Source organism: Scyliorhinus torazame, chromosome 22 (assembly GCF_047496885.1).
Source record: "Scyliorhinus torazame isolate Kashiwa2021f chromosome 22, sScyTor2.1, whole genome shotgun sequence".
Classification (NCBI taxonomy): Eukaryota; Metazoa; Chordata; class Chondrichthyes; order Carcharhiniformes; family Scyliorhinidae; genus Scyliorhinus; species Scyliorhinus torazame.
The window spans coordinates 100963030-100986305 of NC_092728.1; the positions used below are offsets into that span (position 1 = coordinate 100963030).

General features: G+C 49.1%; 1 protein-coding gene across 2 annotated transcripts in view; it reads right to left on the bottom strand.

The window, feature by feature from the left end:
- LOC140399276 (uncharacterized) overlaps positions 1-23276 on the bottom strand; it is a 185255-nt gene that overhangs the window by 35545 nt on the left and 126434 nt on the right. The window contains exons 23-26 of one of the 2 annotated variants that reach the window (XM_072488743.1): positions 22300-22487; positions 4918-5042; positions 3074-3185; positions 678-838 (exon numbers count right to left, since the gene is read on the bottom strand). In XM_072488743.1, the coding sequence (XP_072344844.1) occupies positions 678-838; positions 3074-3185; positions 4918-5042; positions 22300-22487 (586 nt within the window). Of the gene's footprint in view, positions 1-677; positions 839-3073; positions 3186-4905; positions 5043-22299; positions 22488-23276 lie in introns of both variants that reach the window. The other variant, XM_072488742.1, reaches the window with a different exon arrangement.

Here is a 23276-nt window from a genome sequence, read left to right on the forward strand (position 1 = left end):
AGCTCACAACTCTGCAAGTCTGGGTCCCGCCCATTGTGGGTGGGATCCAGATCGCGATGTCTCATGAGATCTCGTTAGATCTCACGAGGCGTAACGACTGACGGGAATCCCGGAAGAGGATTCTAAAGGGATTTACCAGCAATGTCCCACCCCGATTCCGCCGGGACATGGCCGGTATAATCATGCCCATGTCATCAGAGTATTAACTTGGGCCTCTGAATTACAAATGCAGTGATCTTCACGGCCCCAACATTTCCCTATCCCCACATGTTGCTCCCATTGATGTACATAAGGTCAGAAGTTCATAAGTTCATAAGATAAAGGAGCAGAATTTGGCCATTCGGCCCATCGTGTCTGCTCGGCCATTCTATCATGGCTGATATGTTCCTCAGCTGTTACCTACAACGTTACAGACCAAGAGCTGGATTGTGAAATCAGCCAGAGCATCTCCTTCCTAAAACACATGACCTAGGAGCAGGAGTCGGCAATTTAGCCTCCCAAGCCTAACGCCCTCAATGTGATCATGGCCGATCCCATCATGGACTCAACTCCACTGTCCTGCCCGTTCTCCATAACCCTTCAACCCATTACCAATTAAAAATCTGTCTAACTCCTCCTTAAATTTACTCACTGTCCCAGCATCCGCCGCACCCTGGGGTAGCAGATTCATTACAAACCTCCAGCTGTCTACACAGCTCAGCTTCCTCCATCTTTAATTTTTCCCTCCGTTGCCTCTTCTGCTCACTCCGTAAGTTGTACATCATTGCTTTACGCCTTGCCACTTCACGCCTTAGTGGAGAGCTGCGGTTTTCCCCTGTGGCTGGTTCCAGGGCTGGCTCTGGAATGAAAAATACTGACCAGTTTGTTGTTTGGTTAATGAAAAGCCCCACTGAATGCAATGGTTTGGAACTAGGAGTGAGGACTCACCCCTCAGATACTGTGGCTATGGCAAACTGTGGCTAAGGCAAACATCTGGTGGAATATGTTCCACTTAACTGGATGAGTGCAGCTCCAACGACACTCAAGGAGCTCAACACCATCTCTGACCATAAGACAATAAAACATAGAAGCAGAATTAGGCCATTCGGCCCATCGGGTCTGCTCCACCATTCAACCATGGCTGATATGTTTCTCATCCTCATTCTCCTGTCTTCTTCCCATAATTAACTCAGAATTCCCATCTGACTAAACAACCTGCTATTGGCACCCCATCCACAAACATTCACTCCTTCCACCACAGTGTGCACAATCTATAAGATGCATCAACTCACTAAGACACCTTCAGTAGCACCTTCCAAATCAAGAAAGACAAGGGCAGCAGATGACTGGGAACGCCATAACCTGGAGGTTGCCCTCCAAGCTACTCACCATTCTGAATTGGAAATATATTGCTGTTCCTTCACTTTCACTGGAGCAATATCCTGGTACTCCCTTCCTAGCAGCACTGTGGGTGTACCTACGCCACATGAACAGCAGGGGTTCAAGACAGTGGCTCACCACCGCCTTTTCAAGGGTAATTAGGGCTGAGCTATAAAAATGCTTGGCCCAGCCAGCGATGCTCACTGGTAACACATTGCACGTATTACAGTACTGCCACTGTATTACAGGTACCACAGTAAATCCCAGCCTGCTGACTCCTCCCAGCAGGCGGTGTATAAAAGTGTCTGCTCTCCTGCGCTGCTCCCATTCTGGTTCCAGCTGCAGGAGGCACAGCATCTTGTGCAATAAAGCCTCGATTGTTTCACCATTCTCGTCTCGTGGTTATTGATGGTGCAGTGAATGTCCAGTGAAAGATCAAAAAATCATATTTATGAGAGTAAACTTGCCAGTAACATATAATTAGACCGTAAAAGCTTCTATAAGTATGTAAAAAGGAAAGGAAATAGTGAAGACACATGTCTTACAGTCCAAAACAGGGGACTATATAATAGAGAACAAGGAAATGGCATAACAATGAAACAACTACTTCAGTTCTGCCTTCCCAGAAGACGACACAAATAACTTCCCAGAAATGCTATGGAACCAAGGGTCTAGTGAGAAGGAGGAATTGAAGGAAATAAGTGTGACTAAAAAATAGTGTTGGAGGAATTAATGGGATTGAAGGCTGATAAATCCCAAGGGCTGATACTAAAGGCTCATCCCAGGATACTAAAGGAGAGGGCGTTGAAATAATGAATGCGTTGGTTGTCCTTTTCCAATGGAAAAAGAGAGCGCACTGCCCACCGAGTCACAGCTGAAGCCATGTTGCTCCGACACCCACAGTACAACAGGCAAAGTTTCGGACTTGAACTGGGTCACAGGATGTCCTCACCCATCCAGTTCTACGCAGACTCTTCCCTCGTGAGACGGAAATTATTTCAGCCGCTCGTGTGCATTTGGAAGCACTGGAGGGGAAGACAGTCAGACACAGTGATCGCACTAAGGTGGCCAACACTGCGGGAGTCTCCAGAAATGGGAATCTCCTCCAGGACACGGCTGTGCACGACCCTGGAGAAAAATCATCGGGACATTTAAAAGTTTTTTTTGTCACTTATCTTTGAATTTCTCTTCACAGGATTTTAATAATATTGAAAATGGTATGTGGGGAGGAGGGGGGGGGGGGGGGGAGGTTAGCCTGACAATCAGGCATCATCCAATTACATAATGAGTCTTTGTGCTTTCCAATTGGTGCAGGAAGGCAATGGTATTGGGAATGGATGTGTTGACCGACTAATGACTGGAAAGAGGGAAGCAAGTCATGTTGGATTGGATTGGTTTATTGTCACGTGTACCGAGATACAGTGAAATGTATTTTTCTGCGTGCAGCTCAAACAGCTCATTTAGTACAGCAAAAGAAAAAAAGATGCGATAAAACATCCAGGGATAAATTTGACTGCAGTTGGCAACCCTAGCTCGTACCCTCATGACAGAATAGCTTGCTTAAATTCATGGGCCAGGCACCACAGGGCAACAGGGACACCGTATCCCAGTGAGAAATCAAATCCCTTCAGGAGAACGGAGGAAAAGGTTAGCAGGTAACAGAAAGGGAAATTTAGAAAGGAAAAATTGGAGTATGAAAGGTTCCCCCTCTTACCAGTGGAAAGTAAACATTGCTCTGATCGAATCTCAGCCACCTCCATCGCTGACTGTTCAGAAGGTTTCAGAACAATTGTGGCCATCTGCTCCAAACCTTTAGCGGGAGGTTCCTATAGTGAGGTAAAGCCAAATATAAAATAATTCTCATTTGGGCCGCAAACTTTGAAACACAGAATTGAATCCTACAGGCGGAGATCAGTTGACCAGTGTGGTCATACCAGTTCAGTCATACTCTAACCCCAAGTGGTTTGCCATCATGTCGGGTGGCACGGTGGCAAGCACTGATGCCCGCCTCACAGTGCCAGTGAAGGCTTGATTATTAATGAACTTTGCACATTTCGACATTGCACTAGAATTGGTCAGCTCTGTTTTGTTGGATTTGATTAGTGTTTTACTTATTCTGTGTAAAACATGACGAGTAAAAGTCGGCATAGTCCCAGATGACCGTAGGCGGGTGGCAATTTAACCTGAGGATCACCACATCTAAGGCAAGGTTGAGAAGACGGGGCCTTTATGAATAACCTCAGCCGGCGCGGGAACATGTAATATATTGTACATTAACAGATCTGTTTTCAATGAATGTCAGGAAATTCTTTCAACATTTGTAGTTGGGCATTTACTGGAACTATGAACTCCCAATTTATGAAATGATCAGATAAAATTCCAGTCCATTAATCTTTGGAGTGTCCACTTTATCTCTTCCCCCCTTCACTTTTATTACTTTGAAGGTTCAATCACCTGTAGGTGACATGGCCTATTCCCAGATGTGTACCTGGAAACGGGGCTATTAGCCAAAGTGGGGGTGAAGGTTGGGGGGGGGGGGGGGGAGATGTGTGGAAGAAATAAATAAAATTGCTCTCATCCTCATTCAACAGTCACACATGCCCTTTCCAGCCTGTCAGGAGAAGGGGTCACTGGAAGCCTGTCAGGGGAAGGGGTAATGTACAATTAAATGTACAATTAAGGGGTAAGCTGATGTATTTTTCTTTCCTCGGTCATTCAAGTGCCCCAAGAGTTGAAGCATACCAACTTGGTCTGAAAGGCCGCACAGAGGTGATTCACTGACTGACACCCGAGAGTGAATCATCTTATTTTATGAAGACAATTATTTATAACACGCACAAATAAGAATATGGTTACAATTACCAGTTAAACAAGGCTTAACAATGACAATGAAATACTAAATCCTAACTGCTGTCTTTTATCTCTACTCAAGCAAAACCCATCTCAGGTCAAAATTCACTTTCAAATACAGTTAGCCAACCCAGGAATATTTGCTATAAAGAGATGACTTGGATAAGCTGCCTTGAGAGAGAGATCCTTCAGGAAGCCAGTTTGCAGTTCTTGCCTGTGTCAAACTACTGTTTAACCTGCCAGCCTTTTAAGAAACTGTTGTTCTGTTCACAGGCAAAATATATTTTTTAAGTAAACTGCTTTGAGAGAAGCTGCTGGTCTGTTCACAGTAAAATCTTCAACTGAACTGGAGCTCAACACCTGACTGCTTCAGCTCCTGGCTCCTCCCATTAACTACATCTTACTAAAGCTAAACACAATGTCTCTAATTATCTACTCCCCAGGTAGCCTTCTTTATATAAACAAGATTCCATTCGCCCAACTTCAGGTAAACATAATAATTATGTAGAAATAATTATTATCTTACCTTTACGATGCTTTAATTGTACCCTTTTAAGCTAAAAAGAAATAGGATTTTCTTTTGGGAAAAGCATTACTGCAGCAGTCATATACACACATTGGAAATTTAGGCTTTTAACCCTTGTTGCACAAAATACATATAATACAATATATATCTGAAATTCCTACATTACTCACAATTATGCATACCATATTCTGTTGCCCTTGACTCTGCTCATCCGAAAGGCCATGTGCAGCCAAGGCCACTGCTTTGAGAGTGCCAAAGAATTTGTTAGATTTGGGTGAATGTGAGCATTCCTCATCGTTCCAATTATCTAATTAGGGGAGAACACAGAATAGAATTGGAAGGAGTGGAAGAATACATCAGGTAACACACACACAGATTGAGATGATCCCTGATTGAATGCTGCTCTGTGCTGAGCTCATTAATCACAGTCAGATTTATGATTAAAGAGCCATCAGTAGCACCCCAAGTTAGCAAGAGACACATCAAACCCGGATCCTCATCGTCTACAGTAAATAAAGAACATGCATTTATATATCTCCTTTCACGGCCTCAGGATGTTCCAAGCATCTCTTGAAGTTGTAGTGTAGAAAACACAGCAGCCAATTTACACACAGCAAACTCCCACAAACAGCAATGTGATAATAAGAACATATACATAGAACATACAGTGCAGAAGGAGGCCATTCGGCCCATCGAGTCTGCACCGACCCACTTAAGCCCTTACTTCCACCCTATCCCCAGGGATAATGACCAGATAATCTGCACAGTGACGTTTGTTGAGGGGACAAAGTTTGGGGAGAACACAGTGGAGCTGTCCCTGCTCTTTCTCAAATGTAACATTTTGATATCTTTTACATTAACCTAAAAAGGTTGACAGGGCAATGATTTAATTCTCATCTGAAAGACAGTAACTTCCGCAGTTACCGCACTGGCGTACCATTGTAGGTTATGCATCAAAGCCATTGGAACAGGATTTAAACCCACAATTTTGCACTTGGCAGATGGTGTGCTACCAACTGAGCATAGCTGATGCTTCTATAGGTTCGGGCCGAGCCAGTACAGTGACCTGTGCATCACAGGCATGTACAAATGGCAAATTAGTTTCAACAGAGGTAAGTGTAAGGTGTTCCAATTTGGTAGGAAAACTGAAAAGGCAACATTTTGCTTGGATATGAAAGTGTAAATGGGGGAGAGGAGCAAAGGAATTGAGTGATCACAAATGATTAAAAGTAGCAACATGGGTTAACAAGGTCACAAAAATGGCAACGAAGCTTTAATGTCCATTCGCAATAGATATAGGGCTCCATCAAACACCCCCAACCCGGTGAGGAAGTTAAATCTCACGAGAGGCCTCTCGCGACATTTGCGTGCTTGGAACGCCTTGCGAGATCAAATGTCTTGCGAGACATCACGATCTGGACTTTGCTCTCACTGGACGGGATCCAGATTTGCATATTTACATGAGTAGTTAGAATCACTTAAATATGTCTGCCCTGGATTCTCCCAAGTCCCGGGATTGAACGTTCATGGCTGGGCGACCTCGCCACACAAACGTGGACCATGCGTTGTCAAGGTTTATCCCGAACAGATCTGTGACACAGGACTCTGTGCTCTACGGACTGTTTCCAGGGACACACACCGAGACAAATATCAACTGCTGCTGGAAGGTCATCAACTCGGTGAAAGACGCTCTTTGGTCTGCCCGAAACTTGCTGATCTTCCAGTGCAAAGAATTGTCCTCGACCGAGTGTTGCAGACTGGCACATTCCAAGGTCCAGGACTACGTGCTGAGGGACGCACTCAAGCTTGGGGCAGCTGCCGCCAAGGCGCAATGGGGAAAGAGCACTGTGTAAGGTCTCACCAGCAAATGTACACCGAGGGGCGGGTAACAGTGTAAACCCCCCTCGGCCTGGGTCATTAACACTCCAATGTATAAAACAAACATGACAATGTAAATATTTAAGAAGGAATTGTAATGTAAAGAGTGATATGTGGATAATATTATCAAAATTGAATCTAATGGAAGAAAGTCAAGGCAATGTGTAACTCTGATGGAAATGTACAGTCAAGACAATTCGAAATGCTCTGTAATGCTTATGATAAATTTTATGAATAAAGCATATTTTTTTGAATAAAAAAAAACGACAGCTGAGGGCGTCTCCTAGGCCATTGGAGGCCCCTGGGTGGTCGGGCTCTGGCAGGGTGTTACCCTGGCACTCTGCTGGCACCTGGGCACCATGGCACTGCCAGCCTGGCAACTTGACACTGCCACCTGGGAACCCTGTCAGTGCCACCCTGATACCCAGGTGTGAGATTGGCACTGCCAGGGTCTGGGGGCACCCTGCCCTTATGAGGTGGGGTGAGGGAGGGCTCGAGGGACCCCATGACGGGTCCAGAGATCGAGGAGGCATTTAAAAATTATGATAAGTGCGGCCTCAGCGGGTCGTTCCTCGTCGAGGTAAAACAAAGAGATCTGTTTGAGAATGGGGTCTTGGCACTGAGGCACCGATAACCAGGCCCTTAAACATGTCCAAAACGGGACTATTTTTTTTTGCGTTAAATTGCGCCCATAATCGATATACAGAGGAGCTTTGGTAAACTTCTGTAGTACCTTAGTTTGACCACATTTGGAAAACTGTAACAATTCTGGTCTCCGTAATATAAAAAGTATATAGCAACACTGGCAAAGGTACAAAAAAAATTCAAAGGATAGTACTGGAACTGAGAGGAAATCCTGATCAAGAATGGTTGAATGCGTGAGGGCTCTTTTCTCTAGAAAAGAGAAGGTTGTGGGGCGATAATAGAGGTTTTAAAAAATTATGACGCAGATCGGACTCAAAAATGTTTCTACAGGTGGGATTTTCCCGCTCTTTCCGCTGGCGGGATCTTCCGGTCTCATCAAAGGCAACCTCCCCCTTAAGGGGGAGTTGAGGAAAGTGGGATAAATAAGTGAGGGAAAATGGAATGGAGGGAAATGCTGACAGGATTAGATGAAGCGAGATGAAAAGAATCTCAGAGTGTAAGTACCCACTGTAATCCTTTTGCTCTGAATGGCTTATTTCTGTGCTGAAGTCACAGTGTAATACTCTGTAATTTTATGCAACAAAACATTTCAACGGGAGATCACATCACCAGCCCCCCCCCCCCCCCCCCCCCCCCCCCCCCGCCCCTCCACCCACTGCCTCGTTCCCTTCATTGGGCGGTTCAGAGTTAAAGAAATGGATTGTGGCATTTGAAGTCACTTTTAACCTGACCTTTCCCACTGGGACTGACCATCTGTCTGAATGATGTCTTCAATGTTTGACAGGATCTAAAATCATTGGCCCCCGGGGGCTGCAAATGTCTTTTACAAAGCCGGGAGGGTGTCTGCGCTCCGAAGTCAAATTGTTTAACTCACACTTTAGGAGCCACGGGGAAGTAAAAAATATCTGAAATGACTCTCTATGTTTACAGACAAATGTGCAAAAGTTGAAGTCAAAATGAATGCGAATTAATTTTTAAAACCTCAAAATGATGCAAATTAATTTTTAAAACCCACTTCTATGTAAAAGTTCTTCCTGTTGATTTCCTTTGCCCCCATTTTCTTTTCTTTTATTATTTTTGGTCCGTGGATCCAGAATCGGAATGTGCCTTTAAAAAAAATAAATTTAGAGTACCCAATTATATATTTGTTCCAATTATGGGGGAAATTTAGCTTGCCCAATCCACCTAACCTGCGCTTCCTTGGGTTGTGGGGGTGAAACCCACTCTGACATGGGGAGAATGTGCAAACTCCACACGGACAGTGACCCAGGGCTGGGATTCGAACCCGGGTCCTCTGCGTCGCAGTCCCAGTGCTAACCACTGTGCCAAATTCCGCCGGAATGTGCCTTTAAGCAGAGGACTCAAGCTGAAGCAGCCTGCTTGTTGGGACATTGTGTTCCTCGGTCTTGTATTTTGGAGAGGAGACAGACTTGTCGCCGCCAAGTGGATGTTAGGAACCAGCTTTGAACGAAGTGGGTTTGATTAGTTGCTGACAACCGGTGGGCTGGCTAGGGACAGTGTTCTGTCTGATATCAGTCAGTGATTGATTCCTGCATGGTGCTTTCTGAGAGGGTTGGGCAGAGGTGTTTAGACCTTGGAAGTGAAAGGAACAGTCTCTCTCTCTCTCTCTCGCTGAAGTAAAGAACTGGTTCTAAAACCAGTGAGTTCCTGGCACATTCTTGCTGTAAACTTGAAATAATCTTGAATCTAAAGAGAAGTAGACAACCTAGCCAGAGAAAACCATCTCAAGCCTGGAAGGAAGAATTCCTGAAACAAAAGCTTGAACTCCAGAAAGACATTAACTGGAAGCCATCCCAGTGCAGCAAAGATCTTTTATCCTTTTATTATTATTCGCATTTTTTTTACCTCTCAACCATTCTTTCCTGTCTGTGTTGTGTGTCTTTGTGTGTGTATCTATATGTATACATTAATTACATATATATGCAGAGAGAGAGAGTGTGGGAGAGGGCGGGGGGGGGGGATTGGAAAGGGGTATTAGATAATCAGTTACATATTTTGTTCAGTACATAATAAAAGGTTACTTGTGTTAAAATTACAAACCAGGGGCGGGATTCTCCGACCCCCCGCCGGGTCAGAGAATCGCCGCGGGTGGCATGAATCCCGCCCCCACCGGTGGCCGAATTCTCCGGCACCGGATATTCGGCGGGGGTGGGAATCGCGCCGCGCCGGTTGGCGGGCCCCCCCCCGGTGATTCTCCGGCCCGTGATGGGCCGAAGTCCCGCTGCTGGAATGCCTGTCCCGCCGGCGAGAATCAATCCCACCTCTCTTACCGGCGGGACCAGGCGGCGCGGGCGGGCTCTGGGGTCCTGGGGGGGGGCGCGGGGCGATCTGACCCCGGGGTGTGCCCCCACGGTGGCCTGGCCCGCGATCAGGGCCCACCGATCCGCAGGCGGACCTGTGCCGTGGGGGCACTCTTTTCCTTCCGCCTCCGCCATGGTCTCCAATATGGCGGAGGCAGAAGAGACCCCCTCCACTGCGCATGCGCGGGGATGCCGTGAGCGGTCGCTGACGCTCCCGCGCTTGCGCCACATGGCAAGGTCATTTCCGCGCCAGCTGGCGGGGCGCCAAAGGCCTTTCCCGCCAGCTGGCGGGGCGGAAATCAGTCCGGCGCGGGCCTAGCCCCTCAAGGTGAGGGCTCGGACCCTCAAGATGCGGAGAATTCCACACCTTTGGGGCGGCGCGATGCCGGACTGATTCGTGCCGTTTTTCGCACCGGTCGGCGGACATCGCGCCGATTGCGGAGAATCCCGCCCCTGGTGACTACAGTTTTTTGGGCTCAGCCAAGGTCTTCAGGTATTTAAAAATAACACCTAATTTCACTTGCGTTGTTGGTTTGGGTCAAGTGGGGCTGGAATTGACTGCTCACCAGCCCAGGGGTTCCTGGCCAATTGGCAAGTCTTAGAACGTGAAAATACCAATCAGGCAGTTGGGTGTACTTCAAAACACCTTTTGGCATTTGCAGGGAGGAGTTGGCATTGTGGGAATATCACTGGGAATGTCAGTGGACTAGGAGTCCAGAGGCCGGGGCTAATGCACTGGGGGCCTGGGCTGCAATCCACCACGGCAGCTGGTGGAATTTAAATTCAATCAATAAATTCTGGAATACAACGCCAGTCTCAGTAATGGTGACCCGTAACAATCAATAACTGCTGCAAACTGGTTGTTCTTCGGGGGAGGAAATCAGCCATCTTCACCCCGCCTGGCGGACAAGTGACTCCAGACTCGCTGACTTCTAACTGCCCTCTGGAATGGCTGAGCAAGCCACTTGGAGCCAGGGAAATTCGGGATGGGCAACAAATGCTGACCTTGCCAATGGCACCCACATCCCATTGAAGAATCAAAACGTGAGGCACGCAAGAGCTGCAGGTCAGCAACTCTCAGAGATTCCTCCAGGAAACGTCCGTCACCAAACTTTATCAAGCCTCTGTAATCCTCCAAAAAAGATAGCAGGGGCTTCATCCTCGCACGAAGGATGGTGGAAACCTGGAACTCTCTCCCGCAAAATTAGATTGGGAGTCAAATTAACATATCAAAACGGAAATTGATAAACCTGTCGGGTAAGGGAACAGAGTCAAGGTCCAGATCAGCCATAATCTAATTGAATGGCAGAGCAGCCTTGGAGGGGCTGAATGGCCTCCGCCTGGAAAGTTACAAACTATTTGCAATACAGCACCAGGTTATTCAGCCAAATGCCAGACATTTTTCTCCTCCCAACCCTCCAACTAAACCCATCAGCAAACCCTCTTATTCCTTGGCCTCTTATGTCTTTATCTAGATTTCCTTTAAATGCATCTATACTATTCATCTCCAACACTACCAGGGGAGTAAGTTTCACATTCTAACAAGATTCACTGCAGGAACCAAGGTTCCTTCGACAGCATCTTCCAAACTGATGACCGTTACCACCTAGAAGGACAAGGGCAGCAGACACATGGGGAAACCACCCGCTGAAGGTTCCCCTCCAAGTCACCCACCATCCGATTTGGAAATATATCGCCGTTTCTTCACTGTAATCGGGTCAAAATCCTGGAACTCCCTCCCTAACAGCACTGTGGGTGCACCTACACTATTTGGATTGCAGCGGTTCAAGAAAACAGCTCATCACCACCTTCCCAAGGGGCAATTTGGGATGGGCAATGGGCAAAGAATGCTGGTCTAGCCAGCGAAGCCCACATCCCATGAATGAATAAAAAAGAAACATTCCGTGGTACATAATTTTCTCCCGAATTCCCTATCGGATTTATTAATGAATATCTCCTCCCACTCCCAGTTCTGGTGTCACCCATATGTGAACATATTTGCTCTCCATTTACCCTTTCAAACCCTTTAATAATCTTAGTGACCTCTATGTGGTCATCCTCCAGTCTTCTTTATTCTAAAGAAAACAGTCCCAGCCTCTTCAATCTTTACTGATTGGCGTGACCTTTCATTTCTAATATCTGTCATAATATACACCAGTATACCATGGTGCAGACACACACACTGATGGACACACAGCAAGACCAATCAACACACACAACACCGCAGCCAATCACCAGTTAGAGCACACTCACTATAAAGACAGAGGGCATCAGTTTTCCCACTCATTCGGGATGCAGCTTCTCAGAAGGACAGAGCTTACAGCTTACAACACAGATCGTCACCATGTGCTGAGTGCATAGACTGGTTAGGACAGGCGTAGGTCTTTAGTTTAATCTAACATCATGTTAACCCACAGTGAAAGTATGTTCAACAGTTTCTAGCTCTATAAAATAGTGTTGTACTACAAGTGTTGGTAGCCTGTCTATGTTACTGCTAAGGTAAACGCAGTCTCCACAGATCCAGAGTACCCAACACATCATGGTACCAGTAGTTGAGGGATGTTAGAACTTCTTAGACCTACCTACAAGTGATCTGCCTTCCACCAGCATACAGTCATCCTGCAAAATGGACAGCGTCCGCCGCCGCTCCGCATCACCGGTAACCTAGGGGCCAACTGGAAGATATTCAAACAACGCTTCCAGCTCTACCTTGAAGCCACAGACTGGAAAGCTGCCTCAGACACCAGGAAGATTGCTCTCTTCCTATCCACGGCCGGTGACCATGCCATTCACATTTTCAATTCTCTCACCTTTGCTGACGGTGAAGATAAATCAAAATTCAAGACGGTCCTCCTTAAGTTTGACAATCACTGCAACGTCGAGGTGAATGAAAGTTTCGAGCACTATGTATTCCAACAGCGTTTGCAGGGTAAGGATGAACCTTTCCAGTCCTTTCTCACCCACCTCCGCATCCTTGCGCAGTCCTGTAATTACGGGTCCACCTCCAACTCTATGATACGCGACTAGATCATTTTCGGTGTTCAGCCGGACCCCCTACGCCAACAGCTCCTCAAGGTGAAGCAGCTCACCCTAGCGACTGCCATCGAGACCTACGTGCTACATGAACACACCACTCGTCGGTATTCCCACATCCAAGCGGCTGAAACGGTGCGGCAAGGTCTCCACGAGGCAGAACGGGTCCAAGCAATCGAGCAACTCCAGGGCCTCAGCCTAGATGAGGGCAGCCATTTCGCGCGCTTTTCGCGGGCTCCCGTGCTTGTGTGCACCGAACGAGGGGCCGGCGATGTCGACGAACGTACTACGCAGGCGCGCACCACGTACAGCCGCGCCGCGCATGCGCGGTGGCGCAGCGAGCGTACTGACACTACAACATGCGGCAACTGTGGCTCCGCCCATTTAAAGTGGCAATGTCCTGCCAAATCCCGACGATGCCTGCAAAGTGGCAAACTTGACCACTATGCTGCTTTATGCAGATCAGCTCAGCCTGCCAACTCTCGTCGCTCCAGCTAGCCTCGCAGGAATGCCCGGGCCATTCAACCCACGGTCACCGAGCCCAATTCAGACCGGTTACCCGATATTGACACCGAGGACCCGAATACGCCTTTTCGAGTCGGTATCATTACAAAAAACAGGGTATCCCCGAAGCAAAGAATCCAGCTTCGACCAGTATACAGCATCGATCCGGACGATGAGTGGTGTGTCACCCTTACGGTCAACCGGTCCCAAATACGATTCCGCCTGGACACCGGTGCCTCCGCCAATCTCGTTGCGCGGTCTGACCTCCAAAGCCTTCGTGTCAAACCAGCCATCCTGCCATCAGCCTGCCAGCTATTAGATTATAATGGCAATGCCATTGCTGCCAGCGGCTCATGCCAACTTGAAGTGACGCACAGGTCACGCAAAGCCATCCTTCCCTTTGAAATCGTGGGCTCCTCAAAAGCCTCCCTGCTTGGCGCGCAGGCATGCAAGCTGTTGATCCTAGTTCAGAGAGTTCACTCTCTCTCTCCTGCTGACGCGTCTGCCTTTCAGGACACTGACTTCAGGGCACAGCTCAACGCCATTATCAACCAGTACCACGACGCCTTCGGTGGCATGGGCACGCTCCTGTACACCTACAAGATTTTATTAAAACAGAATGCCACGCCTGTGGTGCACGCACCTCGCAGGGTCCCAGCACCCCTTAAGGACCGCCTCAAGCAGCAGCTGCAGGACCTCCAGAACCAAGGAGTAATTTCCAAAGTCACGGAACCGACCGACTGGGTCAGTTCCATGGTATGTGTTAAAAAGCCTTCCAGCGAATTGAGACTTTGCATTGATCCCAAGGATCTCAATCGCAATATTATGAGAGAGCACTATCCAATTCCCAAGCGCGAAGAGCTCACATGTGAGATGGCTTGCACCAAGCTCTTTACCAAACTCGACACCTCAAAAGAATTCTGGCAAATCCAGCTCGATGAATCCAGCAGGAAACTCTGCACGTTTAACACCCCCTTTGGAAGACATTGTTACAACAGGATGCCGTTTGGCATCATCTCTGCATCAGAAGTGTTCCATAGGATTATGGAACAAATGATGGAAGGTATTGAAGGTGTTCGCGTCTATGCCGATAACATAATCATTTGGTGCACCACCCCGCAGGAGCATGTTAGTCGCCTCCAACGCCTATTCAGGCGTATACATGAGCATGGCCTCCGCCTCAACAGGGCCAAATGCTCTTTTGGTCAGACAGAAATTAAGTTCCTCGGGGGCCACATCTCCCAATTGGGTGTGCAGCCGGATGCGGACAAGGTAGCTGCCATCACAGCTATGAAAACACCAGAGGACAAGAAGGCGGTCCTCCGATTTCTGGGCATGGTCAATTTTTTAGGGAAATTCATCCCTAACCTCGCCTCTCATACCACGGCTCTCAGGAACCTGGTCAGGAAGACGACAGACTTCCAATGGCTCCCCGCCCACGAGCGCGAATGGAGGGAACTCAAGGCAAAACTGACCACGGCCCGCTCTTAGCCGTCTTTGATCCAGCAAAGGAGACCAAAATTTTGACCGATGCCAGTCAATCCGGCATTGGGGCAGTGCTCCTTCAACATGATGAGGCCTCATCATGGGCCCCTGCTGCATAAGCGTCGCGTGCGATGACCCACACAGAGCAGCGCTACGCGCAGATAGAAAAGGAGTGCCTGGGCCTTCTGACCAGTGTTGTTAAATTTCACGATTATGTCTACGGACTTCCTCAATTCACCGTCGAGACCGACCATCGCCCGCTGGTCAATATAATGCAGAAAGACTTGAACGACATGACGCCTCGCCTCCAGCGTATTCTTCTCAAGCTCCGGCGATACGACTTCCAGCTGGAATACACCCCAGGCAAGGACCTCATCATTGCTGACGCTCTCTCCAGGGCAGTCAACACTCCATGTGACCCAGCGAGATTTGTCTGCCAGGTTGATGCCTATGTGGCATTCGCGGCCTCCAATCTACCTGCCTCGGATGAACGCCTCGTCCAAATTCGCCGCGAGACAGCGGCTGACACCTTGCTACAGCGTGTCATGCGGCAACTAACGGACGGGTGGCTCAAGGGCCAATGCCCTCAATTCTATAATGTCAGAGATGATCAGGCGGTAGTAGACGGGGTTCTTCTAAAACTGGACCGCATTGTCATTCCGTATAGCACGCGCCAGCTTGTCCTGAAACAACTACACGAGGGCCACCTTGGCGTGGAGAAGTGCTGCCGAAGGGCCCGAGAGGCAGTGTACTGGCCCGGCATTAATGAGGACATAGCCAACACAGTGCTCAACTGCCCCACTTGTCAGCGCTTCCAGCCGGCCCAACCACGTGAGACCCTACAGCCCCATGAGTTGGTCACGTCACCATGGACCAAGGTGAGCATCGACCTGTTCCATGCGCTGGGTAGAGACTATGTCCTGATCGTGGACTACTTTTTGAATTACTCGGAGGTGATACGGTTGCACGACCTCACCTCTTCGGCAGTCATTCATGCATGTAAAGAAACCTTTGCTCGACACGGCATCCCGCTCACAATGGCCCCCGCTTCGCCAGCCAAGAATGGTTCAACTTTGCCAGGCGGTACAATTTTGCCCACGTGACGTCCAGTCCCTTGTACCCCCAATCCAATGGCAAAGCAGAGAAGGGAGTACATATCGTCAAACGGCTCCTATGCAAGGCTGCCGATGCTGGGTCTGATTTCTACCTTGTCTTGCTGGCCTATCGCTCCGCCCCACTGTCCACTGGTCTGTCGCCAGCCCAATTACTCATGAATCGCACCCTGAGGACGACGGTGCCGTCCATCCATGTCCCAGACCTCAACCACGTTCCGGTCCTTCACCGGATGCAGCTGTCTTGCGCACAGCACAAGGCAGCTCATGACTCCCGTGCAGCTGATCTCCCTGCTCTGGCTCCAGATGACAACGTCCGTGTCCACCTTTCGGATGGTGGCTGGTCTGCAACCGCTGTTGTCCTTCGGCAGGTGGCCCCCCGCTCGTTCCTGGTTCGTCTACCGGATGGCTCTATTCTGCGCCGCAATCAACGTGCCCTTTGTCTTGTTCCACGCTCGCCACGTGATCCTCCACTGTCGCCTCGCCCTCCTGCTGACCCTGCCACGGACTATGCAGAGCTCCCTGTCACTCTGCCTCCCCCTGACTTTGACGCAGCCCAGCTCGCTCCTGAACCAGCGGCTGTCGACCCACCCTTGAGGCGGTCAACCAGAATTCGTCGCCCACCTCAGAGACTAAATTTATGAACTTTTCGAATTTATGGACTCTCTGAATTGTTTCGTTGCTTTGTTTGATCGTTTCCCTGGTTTATATATAGTGTTGATCTCGTTACTCTTGTTTTATACTGCTTCTCTGCACCAGGCACCTTCCCATGTAAATAGCTTAGTTCTCATGTACATAGTCCTGTAAATATGTCTTTGCACCCCACACGTAGTTAGGAACATTATCACCACACATTATTTATTGCCGCAAACATACATTTTTTTATAAAAGGGGGGATGTCATAATATACACCAGTATATCATGGTGCAGATATACACACACTGATGGACACACAGCGGGACCAATCAACACACACAACACCGCAGCCAATCACCAGTTAGAGCACACTCACTATAAAGACGGAGGGCATCAATTTTCCCGCTCATTCAGGATGCAGCCTCTCAGAAGGACAGAGCTTACAGCTTGCAACACAGATCCTCACCATGTGCTGAGTGCATAGACTGGTTAGGACAGGCATAGGTCCTTAGTTTAATAACAGCTGATCTCCCTGCTCTGGCTCCAGAATGCGGAATATTTGGCTAATGGTAAAGTTCTTGAAAGTGTGGATGAGCAGAGGGATCTAGGTGTCCATGTACATAGATCCCTGAAAGTTGCCACCCAGGTTGATAGGGTTGTGAAGAAGGCCTATGGAGTGTTGGCCTTTATTGGTAGAGGGATTGAGTTCCGGAGTCGGGAGGTCATGTTGCAGCTGTACAGAACTCTGGTACGGCCGCATTTGGAGTATTGCGTACAGTTCTGGTCACCGCATTATAGGAAGGACGTGGAGGCTTTGGAGCGGGTGCAGAGGAGATTTACCAGGATGTTGCCTGGTATGGAGGGAAAATCTTATGAGGAAAGGCTGATGGACTTGAGGTTGTTTTCGTTGGAGAGAAGAAGGTTAAGAGGAGACTTAATAGAGGCATACAAAATGATCAGGGGGTTGGATAGGGTGGACAGCGAGAGCCTTCTCCCGCGGATGGAAATGGCTGGCACGAGGGGACATAACTTTAAACTGAGGAGTAATAGATATAGGACAGAGGTCAGAGGTAGGTTCTTTACGCAAAGAGTAGTGAGGCCGTGGAATGCCCTACCTGCTACAGTAGTGAACTCGCCAACATTGAGGGCATTTAAAAGTTTATTGGATAAACATATGGATGATAATGGCATAGTGTAGGTTAGATGGCTTTTGTTTCGGTGCAACATCGTGGGCCGAAGGGCCTGTACTGCGCTGTATTGTTCTATGTTCTATGTTCTATGTTCTAACCCACAGTGAAAGTATGTTCAACAGTTTCTAGCTTAATAAAATAGTGTTGTACTATTACAAGTGTTGGTAGCCTGTCTATGTTACTGCTCAGGTAAACGCAGTCTCCACAGATCCAGAGTACCCAACACATCAGTATCAACTGCTCCTGCTCCAAAGTTCTTACTCCTACCTTACTGTTAATTTGTATCAGTGTCAAACCAAGCACTCTGAACAGCAAATAAAGCCTCTGAATCAATCTCCCTTAATGGATAAAAAGGATGCCAACAATTCCAGTGAAAAGTGCCAGTGAAGAGGCCCGTAATGCACAATGTGAAACATTGCCAAAGGATATTGTCGCCCAGTAAACTCATAATGGCTGGCAGACATTGGCAAGTTCTCAAACCCCTTATAGAGAGTTCAGTAGCAATTAGTTCTGGCTTATTTATGCCACATTGAAGCGACTGGGTATTAAAAAGCAACATAAGTTACCTTCATCCTCTTAAAATACTAATTGAGTGTAACAGAAAGCCATGCCAATTAATTCTGGGCAGACTATTATTTCCTCGCTCTTCATTTTAGTCCTCCTCACGGATATTAACGATGGAATATTTTCATCACAAATCCCCTTACCAAGACCACTCACTCCTGTACCCTGACAAAGTATTTGCTACATTTTTAAGGGTGTGTGGTGGCACTTGTGGCTCAGCCCACTTGCCTCTTGCTTTGGAGGTGATGAGTTCCAGCCCTCCCCATCCCTCACTCCTCCAGAGGCTTTCAGTCGGAGATGTTGAGCAAATTCTGATCTTTCAGGTGAACATAAACGATCCCGTGAAGAGCACTTCTCTCATGTCCGAGCCAATGTTTATCCTTCAACCAAACATCACTGGAAGCAGATTATCTGGTCTTTGTCCCTATGCTGTGTGTGCACACTTGCTGTGCACAAATTGGCTGTTACGTTGACTGAGGTTCAAAAAATGTCATTGGCTGTGAAGTGCTCTGTGATGTCCTAAGCTCATGAAAGGTGTGTATATAAAGGTTCTTCACCTTCCCTCCCCTCCCCGCCCATCTCACGAGATGTCGTGATCAGAGGCCCCCGGGTGGTCAGGCTGATGGCCACCCCCGATGCCACCCAGGCACCTTGGCGCTGCCAGCCCGAAACCTGTCAGGTTGCCCAAATAATGCTGGCCGGGGCACTGTCAGGGTGCCAGGCTGGTGGTGTCAAGGTGCCTGGGTGTCAGCTTGCCCATGCTGGGGATCGGGCCCGGGGGTGCCCTACCTTATGAGATGCGGTGAGAAGAGGGGGAGGGGGGGGGGGGGTAGGGGCTCGAGAATCCTCTAATTGGTAAGTTGGGGCATTGGGTCGGAGGGGGGTGGGGCGCGGGGGGGGGGGGGGGGGGGGGGGGGGGGGCTGCAGGCCGCAGTAGGGAGTCAAGAGACCGAGGCAGGATTTAAAGATGGTGCCCCGATCTCTTCCTGTACTAATGAGCTGAGCCCGTCAATGCAGGAAATGAATGTAAGTGCGGCCTCGGTGGGGCGTTCCCCGCAGGGCCCCCCAAATAAACAAAGCCTCCTTTAATAGTGGGGTTGTTCTCAGTGCTGCACGCTTTGAGAAACACCCGGCTATTGATGCCCAAAATGGGACTCTTTATAGCAGCTGAGTGGCTTTGCCAGGCAATGCAGTGGCAGTGAGGAAACAACATCTCGGCCAGACGGCAGATATCCTTCACTGAAGGGCATTAATCTGCCAGATGGGTTCGTTGCATCAATCCATTAGTCTCATGATCATTAATGCTGAGATGAGCATTTTATTCTAAATTTATTAATGAATCAAATTTAAGTATGCCTGCCTGACATGGTGGGATTTGAACTAATATCAGTTCAGGCCTATGGATCATTACATCAGGAACATTATTACAATCCTACCATTCAGGTTAACCACCCTACCGCTACCTACCGCCCCCACCCCTCCCCCACCCACCCAAACCCTCCTGCCTCCCCCCCACACACACAAAGCATCACCACCCCCAACTCCTCAACACTCTCTCCTGCCCAATCCTCCCCAACTCCTCAACACTCTCTCCTGCCCAATCCTCCCCAACTCCTCAACACTCTCCTGCCCAATCCCCCCCAACTCCTCAACACTCTTCCTGCCCAATCCTCCCCAACTCCTCAACACTCTCTCCTGCCCAATCCCCCCCAACTCCTCAACACTCTCTCCTGCCCAATCCCCCCCAACTCCTCAACACTCTCTCCTGCCCATTCCCCCCAACTCCTCAACACTGTCTCCTGCCCAATCCTCCCCAACTCCTCAACACTCTCTCCTGCCCAATCCTCCCCAACTCCTCAACACTGTCTCCCTCCCAATCACCCCCAACCCCTCAACACTCTCTCCTGCCAAATCCTCCCCAACTCCTCAACACTCTCTCCTGCCCAATCCTCCCCAACTACTCAACACTCTCTCCTGCCCAATTCCCCCCAACTCCTCAACACTCTCTGCTGCCCAATCCCCCCCAACTCCTCAACACTCTCTCCTGCCCAATCCTCCCCAACTCCTCAACACTCTCTCCTGCCCAATTCCCCCCAACTCCTCAACACTCTCTCCTGCCCAATCCTCCCCAACTCCTCAACACTCTCTCCTGCCCAATCCTCCCCAACTCCTCAACACTCTCCTGCCCAATCCCCCCCAACTCCTCAACACTCTTCCTGCCCAATCCTCCCCAACTCCTCAACACTCTCTCCTGCCCAATCCCCCCCAACTCCTCAACACTCTCTCCTGCCCAATCCCCCCCAACCCCTCAACACTCTCTCCTGCCCATTCCCCCCAACTCCTCAACACTGTCTCCTGCCCAATCCTCCCCAACTCCTCAACACTCTCTCCTGCCCAATCCTCCCCAACTCCTCAACACTGTCTCCCTCCCAATCACCCCCAACCCCTCAACACTCTCTCCTGCCAAATCCTCCCCAACTCCTCAACACTCTCTCCTGCCCAATCCTCCCCAACTACTCAACACTCTCTCCTGCCCAATTCCCCCCAACTCCTCAACACTCTCTGCTGCCCAATCCCCCCCAACTCCTCAACACTCTCTCCTGCCCATTCCCCCAACTCCTCAACACTGTCTCCTGCCCAATCCTCCCCAACTCCTCAACACTCTCTCCTGCCCAATCCTCCCCAACTCCTCAACACTGTCTCCCTCCCAATCACCCCCAACCCCTCAACACTCTCTCCTGCCAAATCCTCCCCAACTCCTCAACACTCTCTCCTGCCCAATCCTCCCCAACTACTCAACACTCTCTCCTGCCCAATTCCCCCCAACTCCTCAACACTCTCTGCTGCCCAATCCCCCCCAACTCCTCAACACTCTCTCCTGCCCAATCCTCCCCAACTCCTCAACACTCTCTCCTGCCCAATTCCCCCCAACTCCTCAACACTCTCTCCTGCCCAATCCTCCCCAACTCCTCAACACTCTCTCCTGCCCAATCCTCCCCAATTCCTCAACACTCTCTCCTGCCCAATTCCCCCCAACTCCTCAACACTCTCTCCTGCCCATTATTGCCTCGCCTACTCCCACGTTCCAGAGGTTGAGAGAATCTCCATGCCAGGGTGTGACACAAAGAGGAGACAGCCAGCCCACAGCAAATCCCTTCCGAGTTCTCCAAACTCCTCCAATTCTGGCCTCTTGGGAATCCCCGATGTTATTTGCTCAATCGCTGCTGGCCACGCCATTGGCTGCCTGAGTCCTAAATTCTGGATTACCCTCCCTACACCTCACTGCCTGTCCACACCGCCTCCGTCTGTTAATATGGTCCTTAAAAACTACCTCTTTCCTAATAACTCCTCATCGAAAGACAGAAAGATTTACGGCACGGAAGAAGGGTTTTAGGTCCATGGGATCTGTGCTGGAATATGGCTCAATGTCAAAATATTTTGGTTAAACTCCTATACCTTCGGACCATTATACAATGTCAAAAACACTACATATATAAGAGTTATTATTGCAGATTTTTGCCAAATTCAGTTCTAATTAAAATACAGCTGAACTCTCACACTTGGTTATCACTTCAAGTCAAGGGGCTCAAAGCTGATTTCTTACCTATTGAGCTCCATCTATTTTTTGATTGTGGGGAATGAATCGCGGAGTGTCTTTATGTGTGGAAAGAGAGAAAAGGAGAGGTTAAAAGGCTCCACACAGCTCTCACACGCCTCCTGGAGGCCAGATGCAGAACTGCAGCAGCAGAGTTCGGTGCCCTGCCTTCATGTGCCGTGTATGGCCCAGAAGGAAAGAGTGCAAGACAATAAATTGGGCAGCACGGTAGCATAGTGGTTAACACAATGGCTTCACAGCTCCAGGGTCCCAGGTTCGATCCCGGCTTGGGTCACTGTCTGTGCGGAGTCTGCACATCCTCCCCGTGTGTGCGTGGGTTTCCTCCGGTTGCTCCGGTTTCCTCCCACAGTCCAAAGATGTGCAGGTTAGGTGGATTGGCCATGATAAATTGCCCTTAGTGTTGGGTGGGGTTACTGGGTTATGGGGATAGGGTGGAGGTGTTGACCTTGGGTAGGGTGCTCTTTCCAAGAACCGGTGCAGACTCGATGGGCCGAATGGCCTCCTTCTGCACTGTAAATTTTTTGATAATCTATGATATGATAAATTAGAAACCAGACTAGGTATTGCTGCTGAATCGTACCGGTCTCTCTTAAAGGAACCTTTGGGCTTGGACCTTCCACCTGCTCCTGCGGACTCCGGGGTGAAGCAGCACCTGACTCGAGCCGATGGATGGCCATCTCCTCCGCGTCCAAGCGTTTCTTCCACGCCAACAAGTCCTCAGCCTGTCGCCGGCGTTTGATCAGCTCCTTCTCCTTTTTAGTCAAGAACCTGGTTCAAGGCAAAAAGAGGAATCTCAATCCCAGTCTCCCAGTCAAACAGGAGTCGACAGAGCTCCAATATAACCAGCACCGGCTGGTTTGGGTAGATTGGTACCAATTAGGTGCCATCGTCCTTTGACGTGTTTCACCACACCACCACAAGCCCTTACACAACCACGGTATGGGGGCACAGTGGTTAGCACTGCTGCCTCACAACACCAGGGACCTAGGTTCAATTCCAGCCTCGGGTCACTGTCTGCGTGGATTTCCTCCGGGTGCTCCGTTTTCCAAAGATGTCCACGTTAGGTGGATTGGCCATGTTAAATTGTCTCTTAGTGTCCAAGGATGTGCAGGTTCAGTGAGGTTAGGGGGATAGGGCGGGAGGGTGGGCCTAGCTAGGGCGCTCTTTCAGTTGAGCGGTGGAGACTCGATGGGTCGAATGGCCTCCTTCCAAGGAATTCTATGGTAACCACCATCACCCGTAACTTCCCAGGACAAGTAAGCAATCCCCCTCCAGGTCTCAGCTTAAATTACTCTGCCCTTGGCTTCCAGCAGATGTGGTTTTACTAATCCCCTTCCCGCACTGACAAATGCCCACTTTCCATGACTTTTCTCACTGGAAAATTAATAGTAAACTTAAAATGTTGTAAAGACATTTACCACAAGTGTAAAGGATCAAAAAGCAGATCATTAGGAACAGAATCAGGCCATTCAACCCCTCGAGCCTGCTCAGTGTCACCCAATTAGATTATGAGTGGCACCTCAACTCCATTTCCTCACCTTTCGCTCCATCATCCCT